Below are 24,306 nucleotides of genomic sequence, written 5' to 3' on the forward strand. Positions count from 1 at the left end.
TTAAATTTTCCCTCCGAGTAAAGAATAGTTATACCGATTCGCCTCCAGTGAGTGAGCAACCCTAAAGTCAGTAAGATACAGCCCTTAAAGACTTACTAAGAAGCCACTATTACACATAGCCCATATTTTAAAATCCTTCTGTGAGCCACGTACCCTTACAAATCACACACTATTTTTTTTTTCTCTAGCTAGAAAATGTTTCACTTGCGGTGGTATGAAACATTTCATGACCCTGCAGCTTCAGACTCTTTATAAAGGATTACAATACTTCAGGATTACATTTTCTTAACATTTTAATTCCAAAATTTCTATTACATCATACCAAAGAGACCTTAAGTTGAGGTACAAAATAAATAAAAACACAAGGCCAGTTATACTAAAATTACTTTATTACAGCTGATTTCTGTTCAATATCCCTCTGCCAACACAATGGTAAATATAATACAAACAAAATAGTAAATTTGATCCTATTTTTATTCTGTTTTATGAATATTTTTATACAATTTAAATTCACTTTTAGTACTTTACCATCTCCATAATCTCTCTGACATTCAAAAACAAGTTCCACCATCTATACATTTTAATACAGGTTATGAGTTGTAGTGGTAATGTGCCAAAGAAGAATACTGACATCTTCAAAGAAATGCAATCTCTTTTCATTATTTGCCTGTCGCCACAACCTCTTTCCAGCCTTTTAACTTTGGCCACTAAACCAGAACCGACTTGTTTTCATGTTTTATACATTTCTTGCCGTCAGTCCACTGATAGGTAAAACCCTGGAGATGAGACAATGCAGTGGTGTCTGGGCTTGGCATCTCAGGTATGGCACAGTGTTTGACCATAGAAAGGATTGCCATTTTTGTTGCAGACTCTCGTTCGGTATCCTGTAAGCTTTCAGTCAGTAGGACAAAATTTGACATCAAAGTTAAAAAATAAAATCCCGGTTTGTGGAGAGGTCCCCATGACAGACAATGATTGACAACAATATCCAGACTCCCTCACACACAACATTGACTTAAAAGTGAACAGAATCTGTGCATACAGACTTAAGGTTGGCATGTATGTGAGGTTTGATTGGCCTAACATTCAAACTTGGCTTTTGACTTAAGATAAGATTCCGATCATGATAAATACATTCCCCTTTTCTTTACCAAATATCAACAAATCAGAAAATAAATGATAAATATAATCTGCTTTGTTAAAGTAGCTGGAACTAGTCACTCTGCATTAAACAAAATAAAAGGTTTTGGGACCAAACCATCTGTAACTTGATAAAATGCATACCTTTCGCAGATAGGATATATACACATGTGAAAACTAAGAAACAGACCCCAGCATTTGCGTGTCCTCAAACGTGATAGGAATATATCACAGTATGACATTCAGAGAGAGCCAGCATCTGAATAAACGGCTCTGAATCAGAGTGGATTGGGGACAAATGATCAAATGTGTGCAGTAGGGGAGAACAGACTCTGCAGTGAAGATGCCGCCGGACTTAAGAGTGGCATTTTAAGTAGATGACAGACAATTCATCCATTTGAGTCTGTGTAGAGTATCTTCCAATGTGTCCAAACAACTTAAAAACACTTTGACAGTTTGCTAATATAAGTGTGGTCTGTCAGTTAAATAACGTTAGTTTTAGAAATTATTTTCTTAAAATGTGAGTTTAGTTTTAAATGTTTTCTTTAATAAAATATACACATATGAACATTTAACTCATGCTTTGTGATTCGATGGAGCATATATTCTAATTCTCTCTGGATCGTTATCCTTGATGGCCTCTTCAACAAAAAATGTTTAAAACTATTTGTATGGAAATGGTAAGCCTAAGTAGAACAGTCTGTTTGAAAGGTTTAAAGGGTACCCACTTCTCAGATGTTTAAACCACAAACCAGAGAGAAAGGAGCGAGCAGAGAAAGATATTATTAGAGGAACTGCTAGAGCTATCAAAGGGATTCCTAAGTGCTTTTTGCCACATTCATTTTGAGTTTGGCTGTTTTCACAATGTGTGTTGACTGTTACATTTACATGTCTCTGATACAATGTCATTATGCAAGCATATATTTGAGATGGTATAACGTTTTAAACTTAGCACCATACATGTGTAGTGTTACTGAACTGGGACCTTACTTTTTTTAAGGTTTCTTAGTAGTGCCAAGCCTGCTGTCATGGTCATGACAATTAACTTCTTAATTGAGCTCTTTGCCTGCACATAAGGGACTCTTTTCCTTTAGCACAGTTCAGTTGGTTTTTCATCGTGACTATAGCGAAATCCTATTTTGGAAACCTGCAGCATCCTCACATCTTCTAATCAATCTGAATTCAGCATAGAAACAAAGCTTTAACTGTATTTTCCAACAGTAAAAGCTGCAAGAAGAAGGAACAAGCTTTCATTTATATACGGTTTGTTGAAATAAACTAGGTCTTGGCTGTACTTGGCAAATTGCTCCTACAGCATCACAATATGGGTTAGCTCGACTCCTCAACTGAACTACATACGTACCGATGAAACGTTCCATCCACCAGGTGCTATTTTTTTCCTTACACATTTTCCGCTGTATAAAGTGCTTTGAAAAAGGCAGCAGTTTAAAAAAGGCACTAATAAAAAAACAGATCAACACTAGGATAGTTTTTGAAGGCAAATGAGTCTCCTCTTTCCCTCAACACAATTTCTCCTGTGAATGTGTGCAATGACATTCTCTAACGCAAGCTCATCCATAGAGCACCACAACTCTAAAGACCAAAAATATAGTCACTGATTGCTCACCCTTTTTAAGACTTGAACCAACTTTTCTGCATACACAGTGAAAACAGTAGTCTGAGAAAACTATGTGGGGCCCCTGGAACTAAAATAAGCTTAACTAAACATACACTGAATATAAACTGAGGAATTTTGTTTATTAAAGTATAAACATCTAAGACTGAAGGTTAAAAAGGCACTGTAGAAGTGTTCTAGCTAAGCCTGAAACGGTTAATATCATTTCATTTGGCTCTCATTTTAAGTCTCATTTTGGCTGATGAACAGGAAATAAGGGAAAATACAACTAGTGAGTAAAAGGAAGCATCCAATTCATCTCAATGACCATTACAGCAGGCTGGTATCACAGCAGTGAAGCATTTTAAGTTAGGCAGGCTGCTTTGTTTTCGACCTGTGTATAACTGAATATGAATTAGGAGTTTGAAGGAGACGGGTGGGCTAAATAAACATTATGATTGTTGGAGACCACATTTCTAAAGACATTGTAAGCACATGTCAAAGGCATGTGTTTGATGTGCAAAATGAGAGCAATGGCTGTGAATAGCACACAACATATGTTCAAGCAGGAGAGAACTGTAAAGAAAACAAATGGGAGGATTATGTGTTGACACTCAAATGACTTATGTAACATAATTCTAAGGATCTGCATGTGTGCCGATAATCTGCCGTGAGGAGGGGCTGCGTCTCTTCCAGCCCTTTTGACCTGAGCAACACTAATTTCATCGCACATCAACATCTGTACACAAGAGAGGGGGGGGGGGTCCAAGGGAAAGAGACAGAGCAGCAGAGCTACGCCAATACTCTGTCCTGCTGTGCTTGTTTGATTCTACGTCTCCACGCCCAGACTCTGGTGCTAACAGGGGATCTATGTGAAGGAGAGGTGTGACCCGTTGGATATTTGAGAAGTGACACTGGTACTCCTGCTCATGCTCTGCTCACTGCGCCCTCCCGATGGTGTCCTCCCCATTGCTTGGGGGCTGTTCTGTGCACCTCCACTGCTGCGGGAAACCAGGCCTCCTGATGATGGATGGCCCCATGGTGAAGGAGCCCCACCTCCCTGCATACCCTGCCCCCAGCCTTGCTGCATAGATCCCCCTCCCGGACTGGAGTGGTAGTGGTGATGGCTGCCGTGGTGGCTGGACCCTGTGCCAGAACCGCCACTGCCCCAGGGAGACCCTTGAGCGCTCCCGGACGGGTGCTGTTGCTGATGGTGGCTCCAATTTGCTGTAGCTCCGGGAAAGCTGTTGCTGAGGGCCTCTGGGGAGAGGTTTGATAGCACCACTTTGCTGAAACCCAGGCGCATGCTCTCAGAATCGAAAGCCTCCACTTCTCTGGCTTGACGTTCCAGAAGGCTCCGGATTCGCTCCAAGCGTTCATTCTGCAAGGACAACATCTCCTCCTCAATCTATAGAGAGAGAAAAAAACATGAATAACAATGTATGATATTTATATATATATATATATATATATATATATATATATATATATATATATATATATATATATATATATATAAAACATTTTTAAAGGCTTCATCTAAGCTAAATGATGTAGTTTTCTGAATGTAATGGAATATTTCAGCTACTACATCATTTGCCTTTACCGGCATAGATATTAAGTACACATTAATAATGATAAATTATCTAAATTCTCACATTATTAATTGATGTACTTAATAATATCTTAGTAAAAGGCTCTCTTTATATTGCCCAGCCCTATTTACCTTGCATATCCACTTAATTGCACAAAACAAAAAAGTGTAAATAATAAAATTAAGGATGGCTGAATTCCATTCAACTACTTAATTCAGAGTCCTTATATTGTGCATGCTGGCTCACCGCCATGCTTACTATGACACTGAGCCACCGTCGGAGTGTACAGAATACTGTTGTGTATTTCCTTTTGCCATACCAAATGTAGGTAAAGTAATACAGTTCTGAGACGCAGCAAACATCTGATTGAAATATATCCCTGAATGTCCCTCTTATCATATCGTAAAAGAAATGAAATCTCCTAAGATAAGTACTTTATTGATCCTAAATTGGGAATCTTTAGCATTGCAGCAGTCATATTGACAATCCTCTGACCTCATGTAAATCAATGCATACCTTTGCCCATTTTTGTATAATTCAAATAATGCAATGTTAGACTAGTGTACATTTCCACATGATAGTAATTTATAGAGGAGAACCTTCTGTTCCAGAAGGGCTCTTCGGAGTGACACCCTCTGCTCCAGGTCCTTCCTCTCGCGCTCGTGCTGGGCATCTGTCTGCATCTTGATCTTGCTCTGGTAGGCGTTGAGCAGCTCCAGCTCCTGCTGTAGCTGCATACGCAGGCCTTGGCCCTGAGCCTCCTGAGTCTCATCCAGACGGAGCTAGAGAGAGAGATCAGGGTCAGGATCGAATGAGTAAAACACATCCACCACCATTACTGATTTGGACACATCCTCTATAAAAAGATGGCAAAATGTAAAATTGGCCGCTTCACGGTCTTATTTTCTTAAACTACATTCTCTGACTCACCGCCTGAGTGGAAAGCATCTCATTGATGGAGTGGTCATACTGTTCTGCCAAGATGGCGAGCTTGCGGTGCTGCTCCTGCTTCAGCCGTTTAAGGACAGCCTTGTGCTCTGACTTTGGTGTGGTCTCCAACAGATGGTTCCTCAGCGCTTTGTACTGCCGGGTCTGGATCTTACATGTGTCCTGGAACTGCTTCTTGATCTGTAGCTCTTTGGACTATGTCAGAAGGGAAAAAACTTTCAAATTGTGCATTTCTCCATTCATAAGCAAACATTAGATCAACCCAAAAACAGAACATAACTATTTACATTAGGTCCTCACAAACAAAACATTGTCGGGCGTTGACCAGAACTGGAAACCAGGAATTATACAAAGGATCATGGGTCAGCTTCTATTCTCACTTTTACTTTAAACTTCCTAACCATCATTACTCCAATTCCTTTTACACTAAATTCTATGAACGAGTGTTTCAGCCCATCATGGAATATTCGGGATGAAAAATAAAAAAAGTGAATTGTGTAAAACAGATCCTACAACTACCAAGGTCAACATTTGATTATCATCACAAACTCAGAGGCTGCATTCTCACCTTGAGGCTCTTGGGCTGCTGGCGAACCTCCATAACGTGTTTACGTCGAAGTTCCCTCTCCCTCCTCTTGTTGTACTCCTGCTGATTGGTTAGCTCCGTCTGGTGCTGCAGGCGGATGAGCTCAGCCCTCGTTTTTTGGATGGTGTTGAGCTGGCGGAACTCCAGTTCTTGCATGGACTCATGGTGCCGGAGAAGCATGGCGTGTTCCAAATCCTTCTGGGTCTGACGTTTGTTTAGCTCCTAATTATGTCCACATGAAAAGACAAACGACACAAAACATGAGACTCTCACGCACCAAATAACTCAATTACTGTGTAAATCCATTCATTCATATTTGCAACCCAGCAGTATAATGTAGGTGACAAGGTGCTGACCTCACGCACTAAATCCTGTTCAATATTGTGGCGAGCAATCAAGATCCTCCGTTTGAATCTGCGGCACTCCAGATCCAGATACTGCCTCTGTCTGCGCTGCAGGTTGGCCTCCTCCTCAGCTTGGAAGTGTTGGAAGTTCTCCTTCTGCTTGGACAACCATTCCTGCTTTTCTTTCTTGGGTGTAGACTGGTTTTCATTCAACTCCTATATGGAAGAAAGAGACAGGTTACTCGTGTGACTGACGGCAAACACGCACTGACTGATGGGTGGAGAAGGCCTGTGACCCCCTACCTCTTTAAGCTGTTCCTTGCGAAGCTTGTACTCGCGTTTTTGGGATTCAAGGAAGCTGTTGAGCTCTTTCTTCTGCTGACTCTGGATATGTTGCTGGAACTTCTTCTCATCATTGTTAAAGATTTTTGCCTAATGAAGAAATACACACGTTTGCTTTTGTTTAAACAGAGTATGTTTTGTGAATCCTGAGTGAACACATGAATAAATAGGAAGCATACATCTTTCTCCATGGAAGCCTGGTGCTTTTTGATCAGTTTTTCCATCTCCTGGGCAAAGCTGTTCCTCTGGTTCTCCAGCTCCTTGTCCAGGCGAAGTCTGTGCTCGTCCATCTCAGCCTTCAGCTTGTTTTCCAGAGCCATCAGCTGTTTCTGGTGCTGCCGCCTCATGCGCTTGTATCCCAATATCTGCTCTCGTAACTCAGAATCTTGTTCATGCTCCTTTATCTGGCGAGTGAGCTGGAAAACACGAAACAGGGATTCTCTTTATTTTGTTGTGAGTGGAAAGGATTTGTTTGTTGTGTAAGTGAGGTATTTTTAGAGAATATGGGTAACATGGACAATTATTTTTTTAAAGTGCATATTTAAGTGCTTAAATCTTTCAAGCTGGATCAAGCCTCTGCTTTTGATTACATACAAGATTACACATTTTCTAGCCTTAAAGCATTCGATGATAACAAGCAGAGGACTTTTGAACAACCCGTGGATGTGGAAAATGTCCAGCAGCTACGCAAGCATTTATCTTAGCCATCGTTTTATTTGATCTACAAACACAAGATCTGTTTTATTACCACTGAGGCTGTGCGTATGGTAGCAAAGTGTTCGCGGTTTCGTTTGGGCCGTGGAGTGTTTGCAGGAGGGGACTGAGGCTCAGTGGGCCGGGTGTTTGGCTCCGACTCTTCATTATATGTCTCTTCCTCCTGAAATGAAGAGAACATGTCAACAGCAGAACAAGACACTGAAACGGCAATCAAAAATAGGCATAATGTTTAAATAAATGAATAGAATGTCATAAAAAGTCATTGTTCTCCTAGTATGTTTGACCGTGAACACCATATAACCAGGTCGGACTGGAACCTGAACACCTTACCGGTTTGAGGTGTATCACAGAGCTGTTGGACATGACTGTGTGGTCTCCCTCCATGTCCACCTCACTCTTATCATCGCCTGCATCTGTCAGGCTGTTGACCGAGCTGCTCTGGGAACTGGCACTGATTGACATACTGGGTATGGATTGGTTGCTCCCCACACTGTTTACTGTACCCGTTCGACCCACGCTGTGTTCTGGCTCCTAGAAATACCACGTAAATAAAAACAAGGGTTACCAAAAATGCTTTGTTATAACATAGGCTGACACAATTCTACAAAATACAACCTCCCTAAAGTGGAGATCAGAGAGAGATAGGAAAGACAGGAATGCAGGCTGGTAGAAACACATGACAGACCTCCTCTTCATCTTGTGCTTCCGTTGTCGGGCCATTGTGGGCTTCTTGAAACAAGATCTTCTTCATTTTACGATACTGCAGATTGTCAAGCTCTCGCACTGCATCCTTAGTCCGACTTATCAGGTCTATAAGAACTGATTCTGGTCGCTCACGCTGGACAAATGCATGCTGGAGGAAGAACACAGGAAATAAGTCACGCAATAAAATCTTGACTTCTTATGAAAAGTTATCTGCCGTAGCAGTTTTTTGATTCTTACCTTTAAGAGCTCCTCAGAGTTTGGTCTATCCTGGGGAAATTTCTGAAGGCAAGAATCTACAAAGTTTCGGAAATATTCGGTCCTAAAAGGTGAGGGAGAAAATGTTGAAAAATGATAGCATTGTATAATTTTAAGGACAAAAATTTGACAGCTTTTATTAATTTTGTCCTGAACTCACCATTCACTGGACTGCAGCGTGGGGCTCTCATTCTGTGCTATATGGTATAAGGCACTCATTGCATTCATGTTGAACAGTGGAGGCTTCCTCTCAGCTACGGAACAGGTAGCACGGGACAGATGTTGGACAGAAAAATAAAATACAAACAGTAGAAAAAGAAACATTAATTGTTTGTTGAGCGGATAAGTGAGCAAAATTCTTGCTTGCAATGAGATGTTTGTAAAGTGTAAAAACGGAAAACAAATTTTAATCTTGTGATGTGAATAACAGCGACCATACCTAATTCAATGCAGGTGATTCCCAAAGACCAAATATCAATCTTTCCATCATACTGGCCCTCATCCATAGCTAAAATTACTTCTGGGGCCATCCTGAGAAAACAAACAGATTCAGAACAATAGAAAGATGTAAATAACCATTGAATAGAAAATTGTCAAAAAACACCTTTAAGTACTAAGGTTGCTGTAGCATACCAATATGGAGTCCCAACGAAGGAGTTGGCAGGGCAGGCAATGGAAGCAGAACCAAAATCTGCCAGTTTTACCTGCCCTGGCTCCGTCAGCAAGACATTTCCTGCCTTGATGTCTCTGTCAAACAAATAATAAGAAATGATTACAGCTGCACACAGCAAACAGAATGCTTAAGGGCACAAGTGTTACATGCTCACAAACAGTTGAAACACTCACCGGTGAATCATGTTGTGGGAGTGAAGATAGGCCAATCCTCGAAGAGCCCCATGGGTAATTGCAGCTATTTCAACTTCTTGTAGAGGTTTCTTGTGAACTACAGATGATATATTCATCGACAGTGATGAACAAGGTGACTAGAATAAATGGTTTCCTGCTTACAGTCATAAAGCATTCAATGCAATAATCAGAATTTCAACTCACCTTCTAACAAATCTGAAGCAGAGCCTAGACAGTACTCCATTACCAGCTGCGATGAAATAAAGAGTGTTACATTAGTTTTTTAACTCATGGTTATATATTTTAGTGATCACTGACTGTCCTGTAGTCTTACCCAGGCAGTGTGCTCTCGCAGGTAACATCCTTTGTACTCTATGCTGTTTGGGTGTTGTATTCTTTGCAGGAATTTCACCTCCTTGATTATGTCTTGCCATTTCTGTGAAAATAGCAAACATTGTGAGGACACGAACAACAAACAAATAATGGTGATAAACATTGGCTGCTAACATGAAACAGGTAAGTGAAAGCTATCATACCTCGGTGGATTGCTTCCCACTGTAAGACATCTTCTTGATGGCCACCACCTCATTTGTCCGCACATCCCGTGCCTGAATGACAAGCACATTGCATAGTGGTGTTACTGTTATTGCCACTTTATTTTACATTACCAATGATTTAAATTTGTATTTGCGATTAAGGATACAAGGCTACATGGGAACAATTAGAAATATCCGTTTTTTTGGGGGGGCTTTTTGCCTTTAATCGGATAGGAGAGTGACAGGAAAGTGGGAGAGAGAGACGGGGTGGGATCCGGAAAGGCCCACGGGTTGGGAGTCGAACCCGGGTCGCCGGCATACGGTGCAGGTGTCCCAGCCAGTTGCGCCACGGCGGGGGCCAGAAATATCAGTTTTACCCAAAGTATTTTCTGTGTTTTATTCACCTATAAAAAGTCTTAAATTATGGATATTTGCATTTAAATAAAATGTGACCTCATTGCCCCACAATCATGACAACACAATCTGTATACGACACTAAAATGCTCCACATTCAAATTCAGACTATATAGCTGTTAGGGCAATTGTACAACAACAACAACAACAAGTTGGGACTCGTGATTCAAGCCTCTGTAAGCTGACCAATAATACCCAATAAGTGTTTATAACAGCTTGGCTGTGGTTTCAATATTACAAGACAGTGTCACTAAAAAAAAATAAAAGTCTTGCACAATCATTATTGAAATGTTTGAAAGGATCCAAAGGCCTTTGTGAATGATAGATCTCTGGCTTCTGAAACAAAACAGAACCCTTTGTCAATATCATCCCAATGAATTCAAATCTACAATTCATCTTTAAGCATGTTCTATATAAACTTGATCAACTGAAAGACAGCATACTGCACTTCTTTGTCAGTGTTTTATAGTACCATGAGTCAAGAAAAGTCAGCGGGATTTATGTTATCATCAGTAAAAACTATATTGAAGTAAACTATTTAATTAGCTCTTTCGTGTTACACTTTGCTTTACCAGAAATGTTTCCCTGGATACATTTCAACCACTGAGCCAGACTAAACCCGTCTGATCAGAAACCCTTTTGTGTTTTTTACCAGACCCCTGTGTGTCCAAATTAATGAACACAGTGTTCTCCCTGAAGGTGATGACAACACTGCTATTTTTGAGTAGTTCTGCTGTCGGACTGAACATTGCCTTATTTTATGAAATACTTACAAAGTATACAGCACCAAAGCTGCCATGTCCGATCTCCCGCAGATCTGAGTAAAGCTTTTCTGGGTCCTCCTTGAAGAAGAGCTCTGCGATTTCAGGGTCCTTCAGGCTCCCCGCCCGACTGCTGTTGGGCATAATGGGGAGTTGGGGGGGGCAATGCCGCTGCCGCCAGGAACTATCTGGGTCTGCGACAGCGACTTGAAAGCCCCCACCGATGGCTCATCTGCAGGACAGTGGTCTCATATGTGTTCAGAGCTGAAAAGTAAAAAAAGAAGAATGAGTACACTGAAAAAAAAAAACACTGCAGAGTGGTATAACCTGATGAATTCATGTGTCCACAGTACAAATAACAGTGCTTCATTATATATACTGACTGGAGAGTAGTACAATGTGCTCAAAGAGTGGTTTAATAGAGTAGATTTGGATTTTTTGAGGAAAATATTCTCCCTTCTAAGTTAGGTGGCATTTTTTATGTTAGGTTGCAAAATAATCCTATATGTGAAAAGTAATGTGAACAAATAGGTCGGATAAGTGAAACTGCAAGCCTCTCTTTTGCTCTCCATATTCAGCTATAGTAGAGCCTATTACCCTGAAGAAGGAAAGGCTAGGCAAAACATGTAGTGAACCATAAAACCAGGTGCAAATGTGGAGAATGGCCAGTCGGAAACCCTGAGGTAGCAAGATATAAGTCTCCTGTTTCCATAGAAACAGAAACCACAGTAAGAAAATCAGTGGGCTGTGTCATGACAAACTCCCCTCACACCTTCAGTGACTGGTATGTAGACAGACAGTTGTGAGGATGACACAAAGAACTGTCTTGCACCAGATCATTTCCGTGGTAAAAAAAGAAAAGGTAACAACACGTTGCTTCACTAGGAGATAGATGCCTGAAGTGAAACAAAGCATTCCAGTGATAGGAATACTTGTTAAACCTGTAAGTACTTGGTAAACACACGGTCTCAAACATACCGAACATTGTCCATATAACCTTCCTAAGAGCGTTAAGAGGATCAGTCCAACAAAATCACAACACACCTATTCCCAGTTATCTATAGGGGCTTCTAGCCTTGCTTTTGGTTCCGTTTAGTCCATCTTAGTTTTTAGATATCCACAGTTGAAAATATACTAATAAAAAGCAAATGTGTTGACTTAGCACTGTAGGTAACCTGTCAACCTTACTGGGAAGAGTGGCAATTGAGTTTTCTTCAAAGGCTGAAAATATCTACAGTTGGCTGTTTGGATTAACCTTATCTCAAAGCTCACCATATAAAACCAAAACTATCAGCATGACTAGACTGGGGATGCGAGGGAAAATGTCAATTTCTTGTTTATCTTGTTTCAGATGAAGTAAGCCTTTAATAAAAGACAGAAATTGAAACGCTTCAACTTTTTAAGTACTTGATTAATGTTAAATAGTTTGTTTTACAGTGTCACTGCTGTAATACAGATGTAGACTGTAAAAGATCATGGAGGAAAGTTTACTGAGTCCATGCTGCTCAGATGATCAGCTGCAAACAGATGCAGAGCTGACGCTAGAGTCACAAGACTTCTCCCAGCCTGGGAGAAACAGCCCCCAGTTCAAGCAGACATCTTTTGTCTCACAACAACACTGAACAACTCACTATTCCACACAGATCCAGCCACTGCGCTGAAATAAAGCCTCATTACCATGTGGGACTGTGCCTCTTTATTGCCATTGTTCTTTACAACATTGTCGCTCATGAAAGAGCTTTGTTGTCATATCTCATGATGGCATTTTGTCCTGTGGAAATATGAGCCCAGAAGTGAGTGATGATAACTGATACCTTCATAAAACACCCTTGCGTTCCAACTAGCACACATATATGCACAAGAATGCAGCAGGACAGGACAACAAAGCTTGAGGGCTGGAATTCTCAATGTATGCCCTCACTGCGCTGCATTTCCCAGCATTTCCTGTTCGTACAGCTATAGGGAGGTAGGAAGGGGCCCTGGTGAGCATTTTGACTAGTGATTATCTCTCTCTCTCTCGACATTCTTAGAGACATGCATTGCAATAGCAGAAACGATGTAAAACACGTTTTAAATCACTCATATCATAGAGTGAATTTGTCTTTACATAATGACATCACTTTAAAACAGTATCAGTTTTAAACTTATCAGTAATGTTGTACAATTAAGTCATTTCCTTTCGGCATTCCATTCCACAGCACAAAACAAACAAACACATAATCCTAAATAGTGTACACCACCACAGTGTCTTTAATCTGAACCACCCCTCTCAAAGAACAAACACATATGATTGTGTACAGGCCTTTAGCACAGCACATTCATGAGTAAGATTGGGCCTAATCAGAGTTAGTCTGTTGGGATAAGTAGACACTTGTCCAGTATTGTTATTGCTCTGAAAAAAATAAACCGCTATCAAATTACCAATTTTGCCCTAAAACAGTCATATGTATGTATTTTAGCATTACCTGCTGCGTTACATCACAAGTTACCTGTGGCTAGGTAACGTTAATAAATCCCTGGAGTTGCATCACAAGTGGAATAAGAGAGAGCACCCAGTGGGATTTTCCGAAAGTTGTCACTTTCCAACAGCGGTTTCAGCTGTCACCCAAGTAAATAAAACGAACAAAGTCTGAAATGTAAAGACCCAACAGTCACCCTCAAGCGTGCGCAATCAAATAAATCAAAGGTTTCAGGAGCTCCCTCACTAGCCAGCGTTGACTGTAATGTTAGCTGCACACCAAACTTCTCGTCAGCTAAGCTAAGTTACGTGTCATATGATCAAACAATCCAAGCAATATTCGCTACGTATTTACAGTGTGAACAGTTGAGTTACTACACAACATGATGTGGAATTAAACCAACTTCAAGGGTAATTGACCAGAAATGGCTAAATTAGCAAGCTAACCTATGTGATGTTTGCTAAGTTAGCTTTAGCCAGTTAGCTGAAACTCACCCTCTCCTGACAGGCCAGGTTTCAGCACTGTAGAGAATGTCGTGTAATTCAAAGCAGTTTAGGATTATAATTATGTTCCTCGCGTTTCATCCCCGGCGAGGTAATTTCGTACGCTAGCTCCTTGTGGTTCTTAACGCTGTCAGTCGATTATAACATGCAGATTTGTGAATAAGTGTAGGTTAAAATCCCCACCCTCGAAGTAACTGGGGAGCCAGAATAGTCGAATCCCACTCCCAGGCAGGTCCAAAGATGGCTGCCGAGCGCTCCGCCGCCGCCTCCCTTCGTGGAAATACGGTTGGGGAGAATGTGAGGGAAGTTCAAACTCTTACAAAACACCACGAAACAAGCCGCCAAAGTGTCCTCGACGTTGCTGGAAAAACAGGGGATTTAACCTAGCACCTTACTGTGTTAACACGTTACTTTAAAAGCTGTAACTCAGCCTGCCTGCCCGTCTTCCTTCGACATACTGCAAACAGCAGTTCCGCCCTGCCTGTTGTAGTTGCAGTAAACTCTCTCTGACCCAAAAACATCCAGAGGCGGAGACATAATTAAGAAACACTCAGTCTGTAATATACTGTATAGTGGCGTTAATTCTCAGCTCTTACTAAACTTCTACTGTTCATTTGTGGTTTGGTATTTCCTGATATTTTTTCTGACAAAATGAATTGGATAGGTAATATAAAAAAGAATGATTATCTTTTAGTGGAAAATGCTTTTGCAAAATAGTATATCACTGGTGGGTTCACTAGTTTCATACACTGGAAATAATTTAAAGTCATTTTTTAACCGGGAAATATGTGATAAAGTTCAAGGGATTTAATCTATTAATTGTCTCTACTAAATGAATTAAACAGAAAGAAAGATGTACTTTTATTAATCCCCATGGAGAAATTCGAGAATTCGGCAAATTGACCCATCCTAGTGTTAGGAGCAGTGGGCTGCAATATGTATGGCGCCCGGGGAGCAGTGTAGGAAACGATGCCTTGCTCAGGGACACCACGGTGGCACTTGGTCTTTCGGGGACTTGAACTGGTGATCTTCCTGTTCCCAGGCCAAGCCCTTAACCACTTGTGCCACCAAACAAGACCACACTACCATCAGTTGACAACAATACAATCAAGAAAAATACAAAAAGAGAGACAATAAAAGGAAAAACAAAGAATAAAAGATTACAAAAAGCTTTAGTATTTGGGACCAATCTTATGTCTGATGATGGTGCCCAGCAAGGCTGGAGGATTGATGATCACCACCAGTTTAGGCCCAGAAATATATGAAAATATGGACAGAAACTTAATGCAATTTGAGGAAAGCATTTTCTATTATAATGACCTGTTGTAAGCCCTAATTGTGCTTTTTCAAGATGTAACATTTTCTATTTTCTACCCATATGGTCAGATATACTGTCAAACTAGCAACTAATAAGCTTGGCAGTAGATATCAGTTTTTCTAGGCTACTCTGCAAAAAAGCCCATTAGCACATTTTGCTGTCAGTACCTTGGCCACATGGCCCACACATAAAAACATGCACAGGTTTATATTTTTAAAGTCACCAAAATGAATTAATACTAAGACTATTACTATTACTAATAATAATACTACTAATGTGCAATATATATATATAAATAAATATATACCGTAAATAACTTTGCAATATATATATACCTTAAATACTTTCACCTGGCTGCTATATCTCAAAACTGTTACTGGTTATGTATTTTGTAAATTGTAAATTGTATAATTTCTATTTCTATTTTTCAAATGTTTTTGTGCATGCGTCTTAATAAATATTAAGCTATAACTGGATCTTTACTTGCTGGAACAAATGTAAATTTCCCTCTGTGGGATGAATAAACGTATTCTGATTCTGATTACCTATAGAGCAAGTATTCTGCTGTTGGCTGCACTGATTTGCTCTTCGGTGTGCTGTGTGCTGTGCCCTGGCTGTGGACCTTCAGCAGTAAGCGTGTTTTTTGGCCAAAAAGTGGGTCTCAAGGCTGTTGACTTTGTTTAACTTGAGGATTTGAACCACATACACCAAGACATCTCAAACTAGGCAATTCAAAAAATAACAACCATTTCTTATTTATTTCCAAAAAGGTTACAGCCATTGGTACCATAAGTGAAGGCTTCTGTATATTTCCCTGAGCGACTGGATGTGTATATACTTCATCATACTTAAATAATTATTCATCAGCAGACCAAGAGTATGCACTTCTTCTTTTCAGGCAATACCTGATAGTCAGCTAGTGTTTGCTGATTCTTTCTCTGCAATTCATGGGTTAGAGCATGATGTAACAGAAAACCCCTGTTGCCTCTTCATTTCAAACCCTGTCTCCCTCTCTTTGACCATCACTATCATGGTAACTCGGCTTGTACAATAACTTGCCTGTTTAGAAAGCCAGCTCATGGCAAAGTTCTTCTCAAGTTGGCTGTTACAGGGCTTTTGGATGCCACTTGTGACTGGTGCTGCATGTCTGTTGCACAACTTGGAGCTTCTCCACGAGGAGGGGAGATCCTAATGGGAACACTCATTGGCCTGTTTTGAGCCCTGATTGAACTCCATATTCTAAAGCAGATAAAACTGGCCATAAAAGGCTTTAAATGCAAACCAATAAGTTGGCTCCAATTCTATAAATATTGTAAAAAAGCATTGACCTCTTAATTTTAGGGCACATTTACAGTTATTTATGCTCGGAACAAGTCCTTGCACACGAACCATTGGTATCTGTGTGGGCTCCTAGTGGGGCAGTGCTTGAACATTGGAGACTGGCAAACAAGTAAACTAAGCAAAACCATTATAGATAACAAGGGTTGCATATAAGAGGATGAAAGAGAGGATGTATACGTCCTTTGAGAGGTGGTCTTCAACCGGCATTTAGCCCTTTTTATGATCATAAGTACTCACATTTGTATGAATTAAGCAGAAAAAAAGAAGTTGAAATACATTTGTACTATTCTCTTGTTACAAAAGTACCTTTCTTGAGCTTTAGCAGCCTACTAATGTAACTTAGAAATAAAGGGCCCCAGGTTCTGATTTACTTGCCTACATATGAAACAATTGATACAGTAATATTCCAGTATATATTAATGCAAATTGATGTGGAAAATGACCTAATGTTCACATGATCATGAGCTAAGCTTTTATTTTGAAGAAGAATCTCTCCGGAAAGCCTGAAGACACGCCTCTGATGACGACATCGCGAGTGAGGAAGTAAACGCCTGACTGTCGCACATGGTGAAAATGGCTGCGAATGAGGAAAAACAACAGGGGCACAGAGCCGGCGTATATAAACAGAAGAATAAAGGCCACAAACATGGCAAGCACCGGACGAAAGGTGAAATTGAGAGAGAAAACAAAGGTAAGCTGTGTTCCGTTACAAAGTCTTATTTAAAAGGCGCTATTTGCTTGAGACTGAGTCCACGACCCTGCAAGCACACGTGTTGAGACTTCTTCAGCATTTCTTTTAGGAAGCGTCATATTAAGATACGTTCATCAACACTTCTTTGTAAGAAATCGAGTTTAAACCCCACCGTGCGTCTTGTCCTGCTTGTTGTTGCTAATTAAACTGCGTTCTTTCTCCAATTGACCCATGACCTTATAAAGCATGGGGTAACCAATCAGATCTCCCAGACATGTGTTTTTTTTATATTGACGTAAAAATTGTCCACCATACATGACAAGCGACCCACCATGATCATTTTGAGAAAACAGAGCACGCAATGTTAACATGATCATAAAATAATGAATGACATGTTATAAAACGAGATGTCTCAAATAGACATTATTTTAGGTATTTAAGTACAGAGTATCCCATTGAACGGCGAGTATGTCAGATGGACTTTAACCACCTAGATGGGACTCAACTTAAATTGTCAGAATATTTTTTTGTTCACAACAACAAAGCACAATGACAAATCAAAGTATGGCTTAAAAATATGCATTGAATAAGTATTACTAAAAATGTAAGAAAAAAAAGGTCAAGCCAGTACTTGCTGCAGGGCTCCAAAACTAGACAGGTGTGTGTGTGTGTGTTTGATATATCTGCGGTCCAGCAGCTCCGATATTGGAAACATCCATCATAACCTCAACACAACTCTTTTTTTTTTTTTTTTAATGATTTGTGCTTTGCTCAATGAAACACCCACATCAGTCATGTCCTCATAGTAATAAATCATTGTGTCTTTCAGGTAGAGTATCAGTGACGGCCCTTACTAAGAAACAGAGAAAGGAGCATAAGAGGATGGACAGAAGGCACAAAGCCAACCAGCTGCGAAAAAATAAGAAAGACATGGTAATTGTTTTTATTCACGCGAACAAAAGTTTTTTAAATTCAATTCCTGATTGTTGCTTCAGAGTTTTAATGTCTCACGTATTTTTAGGTCCTAACAGAAAAGCGGCGTCTAGGCACAAGGGAGGGTCCTCCTCATCTGGTTGCAGTGGTATCCCTCCATGGTGGAGTCGATGCTGGGACTGTTACCAAACTGCTACGTGGGGAGGGTGCCGGGGGTGTTGGACATCAGGAGCGGTGCATCAGTGGCGTCACTGACAGTTTTGGGATGCTTCTGCCTCGTTTTAAACAAAGGTTCAACTTTTTAAGCATCAGCACGGGTAAGTTTCAAGTGATATGGGAAGAACTAAAGTGAAATATGTAAAGAGTTTAAAACAGTTAATTTATGCATTAATAATTTTGCAGACCTCAGTGATGCGACTTCAACCCTTTATTTTGATTAATGTTGTGATTTAGTTTTTCAAATATGAATACAAAACAACATCAATCTAAAACATGATAAAAAACAGTCCGACAACAGCACAGTCCAGCATTTTGGATGATAACATGTATGTATTGTTGATGTAAATATGTATGTAACGCAAATGTAGGTGTTTAAAGATTGTATCATGCATAGGCAGTTGCATTTACAGTTTTTTCTTTGTTGTTCCATCCTTAATCTTCTCTAATGTTTTTTTTGGACAGCCGACATACACTCCCTGCTGGATGTGGCAAAGATTGCAGATAGCCTTTTATTTGTGCTCGACTCTACTGAGGGTTGGGACAACTATGGAGAATACTGTCTCTCGTGCCTCTTTGCCCAGGGCCTCCCTAGTCACGGTGGGTATACACCTGAACACACTGCTGGAAGTTTTTAGACTCCTTCATTGTCACTTGGATCGATTGGATTATTGTTGTTGCAGCCTATTATATGCATTATTTCAGTGTGCTTTGTCTAAGTTTGCCTCTCTGTGCCTTTATCTGCCCCTTGTAGCACTGGTGTGTCAGGGTGTGTCTGATCTTCCTGTGAAGAAAAAGGTTGAGTCCAAGAGAGCTCTGTCAAAGATAACAGAGATCCGTTTCCCTGATGAGCGTATCTACCCTTTGGATTCAGAGCAGGATGGCACTCTACTTCTCAGACACCTGGGCACTCAGAGACAGAGAAAGCTCGGTTTCCGCTCCAGACGCTCCCATCTTTTGGCTCAGAATGTCACTTTTACGCCCAACAGCCCTGCTGAGGGGACAGGATCTGGACCCACTGGCCTGGGCACCCTCTGTGTCTCTGGGTACGTCCGTGGTTGTCCTCTACAAGTTAACAGACTGGTGCACATCACTGGATATGGAGACTTTCAGATCAGTCAGATTGATGCTCCATCAGACCCTCTTCCCCTCATCTTAACAGCAACCAGACCTGCAAAGCCTGGCAAGGGAGGAGACTTTGACATGCAGGTAGGTGAATAGATATAGTATGCTCAAGAAGACTGGTATGCTTTCAATGCATAATTTGACGTTTAAAATTGTGTTATGGTCATTAGTTTAATCTTTACAGTTCCCGTTTACCTCAGTTATCTGTGTTTCTTACAGGATGGAGGTGAGGAGGAGGCCCTAGTGAGGGTACTCATGAAAGCGGACCCCTCCTGCAGGGAGAGTCTGCAGGCGGAGGCTGAGGTGGACCCCATGGAAGGAGAGCAGACATGGCCAACAGACTCGGAGCTCCTGGAAGCTGAAGGTGCACAAACAGTGCAATGTACACATTGTTTCTGTTAGAGCAATCGCAATTGTTGTTGTAATGCGACTAGCACCAAATTATGATGATGGTAGAGGTCACCTTTGTAACGACTTGACAAATTGAAAAAAGAATTGCAGCCAGAAATGGTGTGTACTGAAATGCCCCCCATTATAAAACATTTTGAAAAAAAAAAGGCTTAATACAAATAAACCTGCCCCATTAAACATGATTACAATTTTTGTACATGTTTCTCTCTGTTGTTTAGAGGCCAGAAAGACCAAACGTGTGATGAAGGTCCCTAAAGGAACATCAGACTACCAGGCCTCCTGGATTGTTGATGAAGAGGAGGAGGGTAATGGAGAGATAGACGAAGAAAGCAGTGAAGAGGACGATGATGATGACGACATGTTGGACGAGGCCATGGACGGAGAGGATGAGGACAATGTTTCTCAGGTAAACATTCAAAGTACATCCACACTTCAACAATCTCCATACACACAAGTGTTTAAACAAAAATATAAAAAATATGACTTAATTAATGAAATGGTTCATTCATTAAATGTATTACCATTAAATAGTTTCAGCACAAGGGTTTTTCAGCTGCTTTTAGTTGCCATAGCAACTGTGCAGTTGCAGTCAGAGTGTGATGCAGTGAAGGATGATGAAGACAGTGATCCGAGGAAGAGCTCTGAGTCAGTGTCAGTGGTTCCGGGGCTTGAGCGGTGCATACGTGACCTGCGTTCTGTGCACCTCCTCACTGAGAGGCACTGTTTGTTTTCTCAATGTCTGTCTCTGGCCTGTAGTGCCAGGCTGCGCACCACAACAATAGTGTTTGTAGCAGGAGTCCCGAGAGAAGCCTCCTGTCTTCCTGTCCTGTGAACAGAACTTCCCGTCAGAGCAGAGGGAGGGGACGACCATTTATTTATTTCCAGCTCTGCTTGAAAAGACGTCGAAGGAAACTCCTTATCCAATGGGTTTATTACGATCTTTGATTGTTATTAGCATGTGTTTGATGTCAGTTTCAACGCACAGGAATACGTATTTAGGAGAGCGTAACAATAGGGAAAAGGGTACTTCAAATGACAATGATTATTATCATTGCAGCAGGGATGTTGGAAAGGTCATGAATCAACCTCATGCTGGGTGCTTCCCCCCTATGTGTCTGGCTCAGCCTGTAATCTGCCAGTTGAGGAAGGACTTTAAAGAATGGAGTTTTTGATGGTTAATTTCCGCATACATATATATTGCTCCCGGAACTTGAGTTTGACATATTGTAAGAATAAATGTCGGGATAGACTGAAAAGAGTCCTTTGAACAACGCAACATTTTAATATATGCAAACCAGGGGTTCCTATACTTTGGCTACACATACAAACACAAAACAGTGCTCATATTGTGACTGCGTCGGTCTTGTTTATGTTTGGCTGTAATACAATTTCTATACTTAGAATGTCTTTGAGTGAACTTGTGTTCCCAACGTGTATGTCTGGCCATTGTTCGGAATATATCGAGTTTGCAATTTTAGACAAAATGGGGAAGCTAAAAGCTGCCTTGATGAATTAGACAAAAAGTTGCATACATATAAAAATAGCTCTGTATGGGGAATTTAACAACATATTTAATTGTGTAGAACAGCAAAAGAATATCAGAGACACATGTTCTACTACGTATGTAGACATATTTGTACTTTATGTGAAAGAGGATTGAAAGTGTACAGTAAATGTGTGTCAGCTGACCAAATCTTGCCTCTTTTGCGGTGATTCAAATTCTTATTTGCTACAGTCCATGTTTTTAGATGTAACCAGTATTGTTCTGATCTGTCTGCCTCCACCATAACTCAAAGGCACCATGCCATCCTTAACGGCCTTCTTTTTTGATAGTCAAGAGGCAGACAGGAAATTTGTTGTTTTACTCTAGGTTTTAAAACCTGGAAATACAGTGTGTCTCACAATGTCACAAAGCTACTTTGACATTTTGGCAATCGTCACATTCAGAGCACATGGAAGTTATTGCATAGTGAAGCAAATTTTACTGTATGCTGTCTGCTCAGGAGCCAGGTTCAGAAGAAGAGGAGGAGGATGAAGAGGAGGAAGAGGTGTGCTCCACAGAGCGAACCGGAGTAGATGAGCGATATGATGAGCACATTGATGTGGCAGCAGAAGAAGAAGGCCTTAAACGCTACCGCGAAGCTCGAGCCAATGAAATGTTTCCTGATGAGGTGGACACGCCACTTGACATCCCAGCTAGGATCAGGTCTGTTCTGCTTCTATTATTTAATACTACATAAACATATGGAAATGTTCTGAATTTATGATTGTATGAAAACAAAATGTGATGGCCTTTACTATTTGCCTTCCTCTGCCTAGGTTCCAGCGCTATAGGGGCCTGAAAAGTTTCCGCTCTTCACCCTGGGACTCCATGGAGAACTTGCCCCTCAACTACTCACGCATTTTCCAGTTTAAGAGCTTTGAGCGCACCCGCCACCGCATACTGGCTGAGGCCGCAGCAGAGGAGGAGGGAGCCATGGTAAAAAAAAAAGAAGGGTCTTTATTTGTCAATGTTAGATTCATGGCTTCACTAACTCTGCTGCTTGTGTTTCAGGTGGGCTGGTACGTTACGCTGCACATCCTTGATGTCCCCTCTTCTGTGATAGAGAGTGTCCAGTCAGGCAAACCTCTGATAATGGTGTCGCTCTTGCCCCATGAACAGAAGGTCCGATCTACTGTTTCATAATCCAAAATCCTTTTCTGTCTGAGTTTATATCTGTCCATTTGTCCAAAGTCACACTTGCAGTACATTCCTATTGTAATTGACTTTTCTGACCTCCTGTGCACAGATGTCAGTGATGCACCTCTTGGTGAGGAGACACCCCAGCAACACAGAGCCCATCAAATCTAAAGAGGAGCTAGTGTTCCACTGTGGATTTCGGAGGTTCAGGGCATGTCCTATCTTCTCCCAGCACACTTCAGGTAGAACATCTCCTCTTTATGATAGCAACAGTAACAAACCCTCTACTACATGTAACGGTCCCGCTCACACCAGAAGTACTGATGTAATTCAGGCTTCAATCTACTACCAGTGAATGGGCTTCAACATTTTCTTTAATAAATGTACTTTGAAAAGACACCATATCCCCAGCCAGCAGGAGATAATGAATATGATTTGGATATTCCAGAAACTCAGCGATACACAAAAAAATAGTATATCCACTTGCATGGCAAAATCTTAATTAATTATAGTTTAAAAGCATTGGGAAATTAGCTGTTTCTTCTATTCGAAACTGTATGAGCAGAATAATGTATAAGCAGGTAGACTAAAACATATTCATGTACAGAAGTAAATTAATTATTTATTGTCGAACTTGCTCTTCTCTAGCTGACAAGCATAAGATGGAGCGCTTCCTCAGGCCAGATGCCCCCACTGTTGTGTCGGTGTACGCTCCCATTACCTTCAATCCTGCGGGAGTCCTGCTCTTCAAACAAAAGAATGATGGTGAGATGAACATTTCTAAGTTAGTTAAAAAATAAATAGATACAATGTGTGGTCTCTGTCCTGATTTCTACCCTTTAGATAATCAATTTTGGTGTTTTGTCACTGTGTCTTTTTAGGCATCCAGGACTTGGTAGCTACCGGCAGCCTTCTCAGCTGTGACCCTCAGCGTGTAATGCTGAAGAGGATTGTGCTGAGCGGTCACCCGTTCAAAATAAACCGGCGCTCTGCTGTGGTCCGTTACATGTTCTTCAACAGGGGTAAGATGATATTTGGATACTTTTATTGTTACTTCAAAGTATTGCATACCGTTTGAATTCTCTGTGGCTTTAAGCTTCATGCTGAAATTTGTTTTCCTGTTACAGAGGATATAATGTGGTTCAAGCCAGTGGAGCTGCGGACAAAGTGGGGAAGGAGAGGCCACATCAAAGAGGCGTTAGGTGAGAACATTTTAAAACAGCACTTTTTAGTTTAAGCAGCTTAGCTTTTCCAAGTGTCACAATTCTAACTATCATGTTTTATCTTTTCAGGAACACATGGTCACATGAAGTGTGTATTTGATAATCAAATGCGCTCGCAAGACACTCTCCTGATGAATTTGTACAAGAGAGTGTATCCTCGCTGGACGTATGACCCCTATGTGCCCTCTTCGTTACCCTGGTTCAAGAGAGAGGTCACTGTGGAGATGGACGACTTGGACATGGAATAGTGGAGCGACGGCACGATAACACAAGAAACACAACGTACTAATTGAAAAACCGTATATCTGTGGGATCACATGACCTTTTCCAAAAGTATAATGTGTATTAAAACTTTGGATTCAAAGTATCTACTTGTTAATTGTTTTTCATCTTAAGCCATCTTATACAATTTAACTATGAAAGCTCTATCTTGCTGCATGAGTGTGTTTCAGCCACTAGATGTCAGTGATGAACAAGTATTCATAAAGCTTTTTCAGTCCCCTGTTAAGCAACTTCAATTTAGTTCAAAATGGTTCAAAAGTCTGTGATCACTGTTGGACAAAAAGCTGTGTATGTGTTGAAGACTTCAGGAATAAATGAAG

General features: G+C 40.8%; 2 protein-coding genes across 3 annotated transcripts; one reads left to right on the plus strand and one right to left on the minus strand.

Moving 5' to 3' along the window:
• Positions 1 to 371: 371 nt before the first annotated feature.
• taok1a (TAO kinase 1a) lies at positions 372 to 14,251 on the minus strand. Of its 2 annotated transcripts, none has more exons than XM_063906565.1 (20): positions 13,950 to 14,251; positions 10,817 to 11,068; positions 9,630 to 9,701; positions 9,428 to 9,529; positions 9,298 to 9,343; positions 9,094 to 9,190; positions 8,881 to 8,994; positions 8,687 to 8,778; positions 8,408 to 8,501; positions 8,230 to 8,311; positions 7,973 to 8,140; positions 7,618 to 7,818; positions 7,319 to 7,447; positions 6,750 to 6,986; positions 6,532 to 6,660; positions 6,241 to 6,444; positions 5,867 to 6,106; positions 5,281 to 5,493; positions 4,950 to 5,132; positions 372 to 4,163 (listed from the first exon to the last, which is right to left on the minus strand). In XM_063906565.1, exons 2-20 carry the CDS (start codon positions 10,946 to 10,948, stop codon positions 3,624 to 3,626), a joined length of 3,075 nt encoding a protein of 1,024 aa, XP_063762635.1. In that variant the 5' UTR covers positions 10,949 to 11,068; positions 13,950 to 14,251; the 3' UTR covers positions 372 to 3,623. The 2 variants fall into 2 exon arrangements, with proteins under 2 accessions (XP_063762635.1, XP_063762634.1); XM_063906564.1 differs by having other exon boundaries at positions 13,758 to 14,251.
• A 2,690-nt stretch (positions 14,252 to 16,941) lies between these two features.
• tsr1 (TSR1 ribosome maturation factor) lies at positions 16,942 to 24,071 on the plus strand. The gene is made up of 15 exons (XM_063907876.1): positions 16,942 to 17,116; positions 17,946 to 18,049; positions 18,138 to 18,366; positions 18,731 to 18,865; positions 19,020 to 19,474; positions 19,610 to 19,754; positions 20,020 to 20,207; positions 21,805 to 22,007; positions 22,121 to 22,280; positions 22,356 to 22,466; positions 22,591 to 22,723; positions 23,130 to 23,246; positions 23,363 to 23,503; positions 23,609 to 23,683; positions 23,774 to 24,071. Exons 1-15 carry the CDS (start codon positions 16,990 to 16,992, stop codon positions 23,950 to 23,952), a joined length of 2,502 nt encoding a protein of 833 aa, XP_063763946.1. The 5' UTR covers positions 16,942 to 16,989; the 3' UTR covers positions 23,953 to 24,071.
• Positions 24,072 to 24,306: the final 235 nt, after the last annotated feature.

This window comes from Eleginops maclovinus, chromosome 18, assembly GCF_036324505.1.
Source record: "Eleginops maclovinus isolate JMC-PN-2008 ecotype Puerto Natales chromosome 18, JC_Emac_rtc_rv5, whole genome shotgun sequence".
NCBI lineage: Eukaryota > Metazoa > Chordata > Actinopteri > Perciformes > Eleginopidae > Eleginops > Eleginops maclovinus.

Bases quoted from the DNA above. Each gene is read 5' to 3' on its own strand.
- taok1a (XM_063906565.1), bottom strand. From the start codon at position 10,948: ATGCCCAACAGCAGTCGGGCGGGGAGCCTGAAGGACCCTGAAATCGCA. The intron at 9,344-9,427 runs GTAAGACTACAG...ATTTCATCGCAG, and splicing joins TGCGAGAGCACACTGCCTGG to CTGGTAATGGAGTACTGTCT. The intron at 8,995-9,093 runs GTGAGTGTTTCA...TTTGTTTGACAG, and splicing joins TCCCACAACATGATTCACCG to AGACATCAAGGCAGGAAATG.
- tsr1 (XM_063907876.1), top strand. From the start codon at position 16,990: ATGGTGAAAATGGCTGCGAATGAGGAAAAACAACAGGGGCACAGAGCC. The intron at 19,755-20,019 runs GTGCACAAACAG...TCTGTTGTTTAG, and splicing joins GGAGCTCCTGGAAGCTGAAG to AGGCCAGAAAGACCAAACGT. The intron at 23,247-23,362 runs GTGAGATGAACA...GTGTCTTTTTAG, and splicing joins CTTCAAACAAAAGAATGATG to GCATCCAGGACTTGGTAGCT.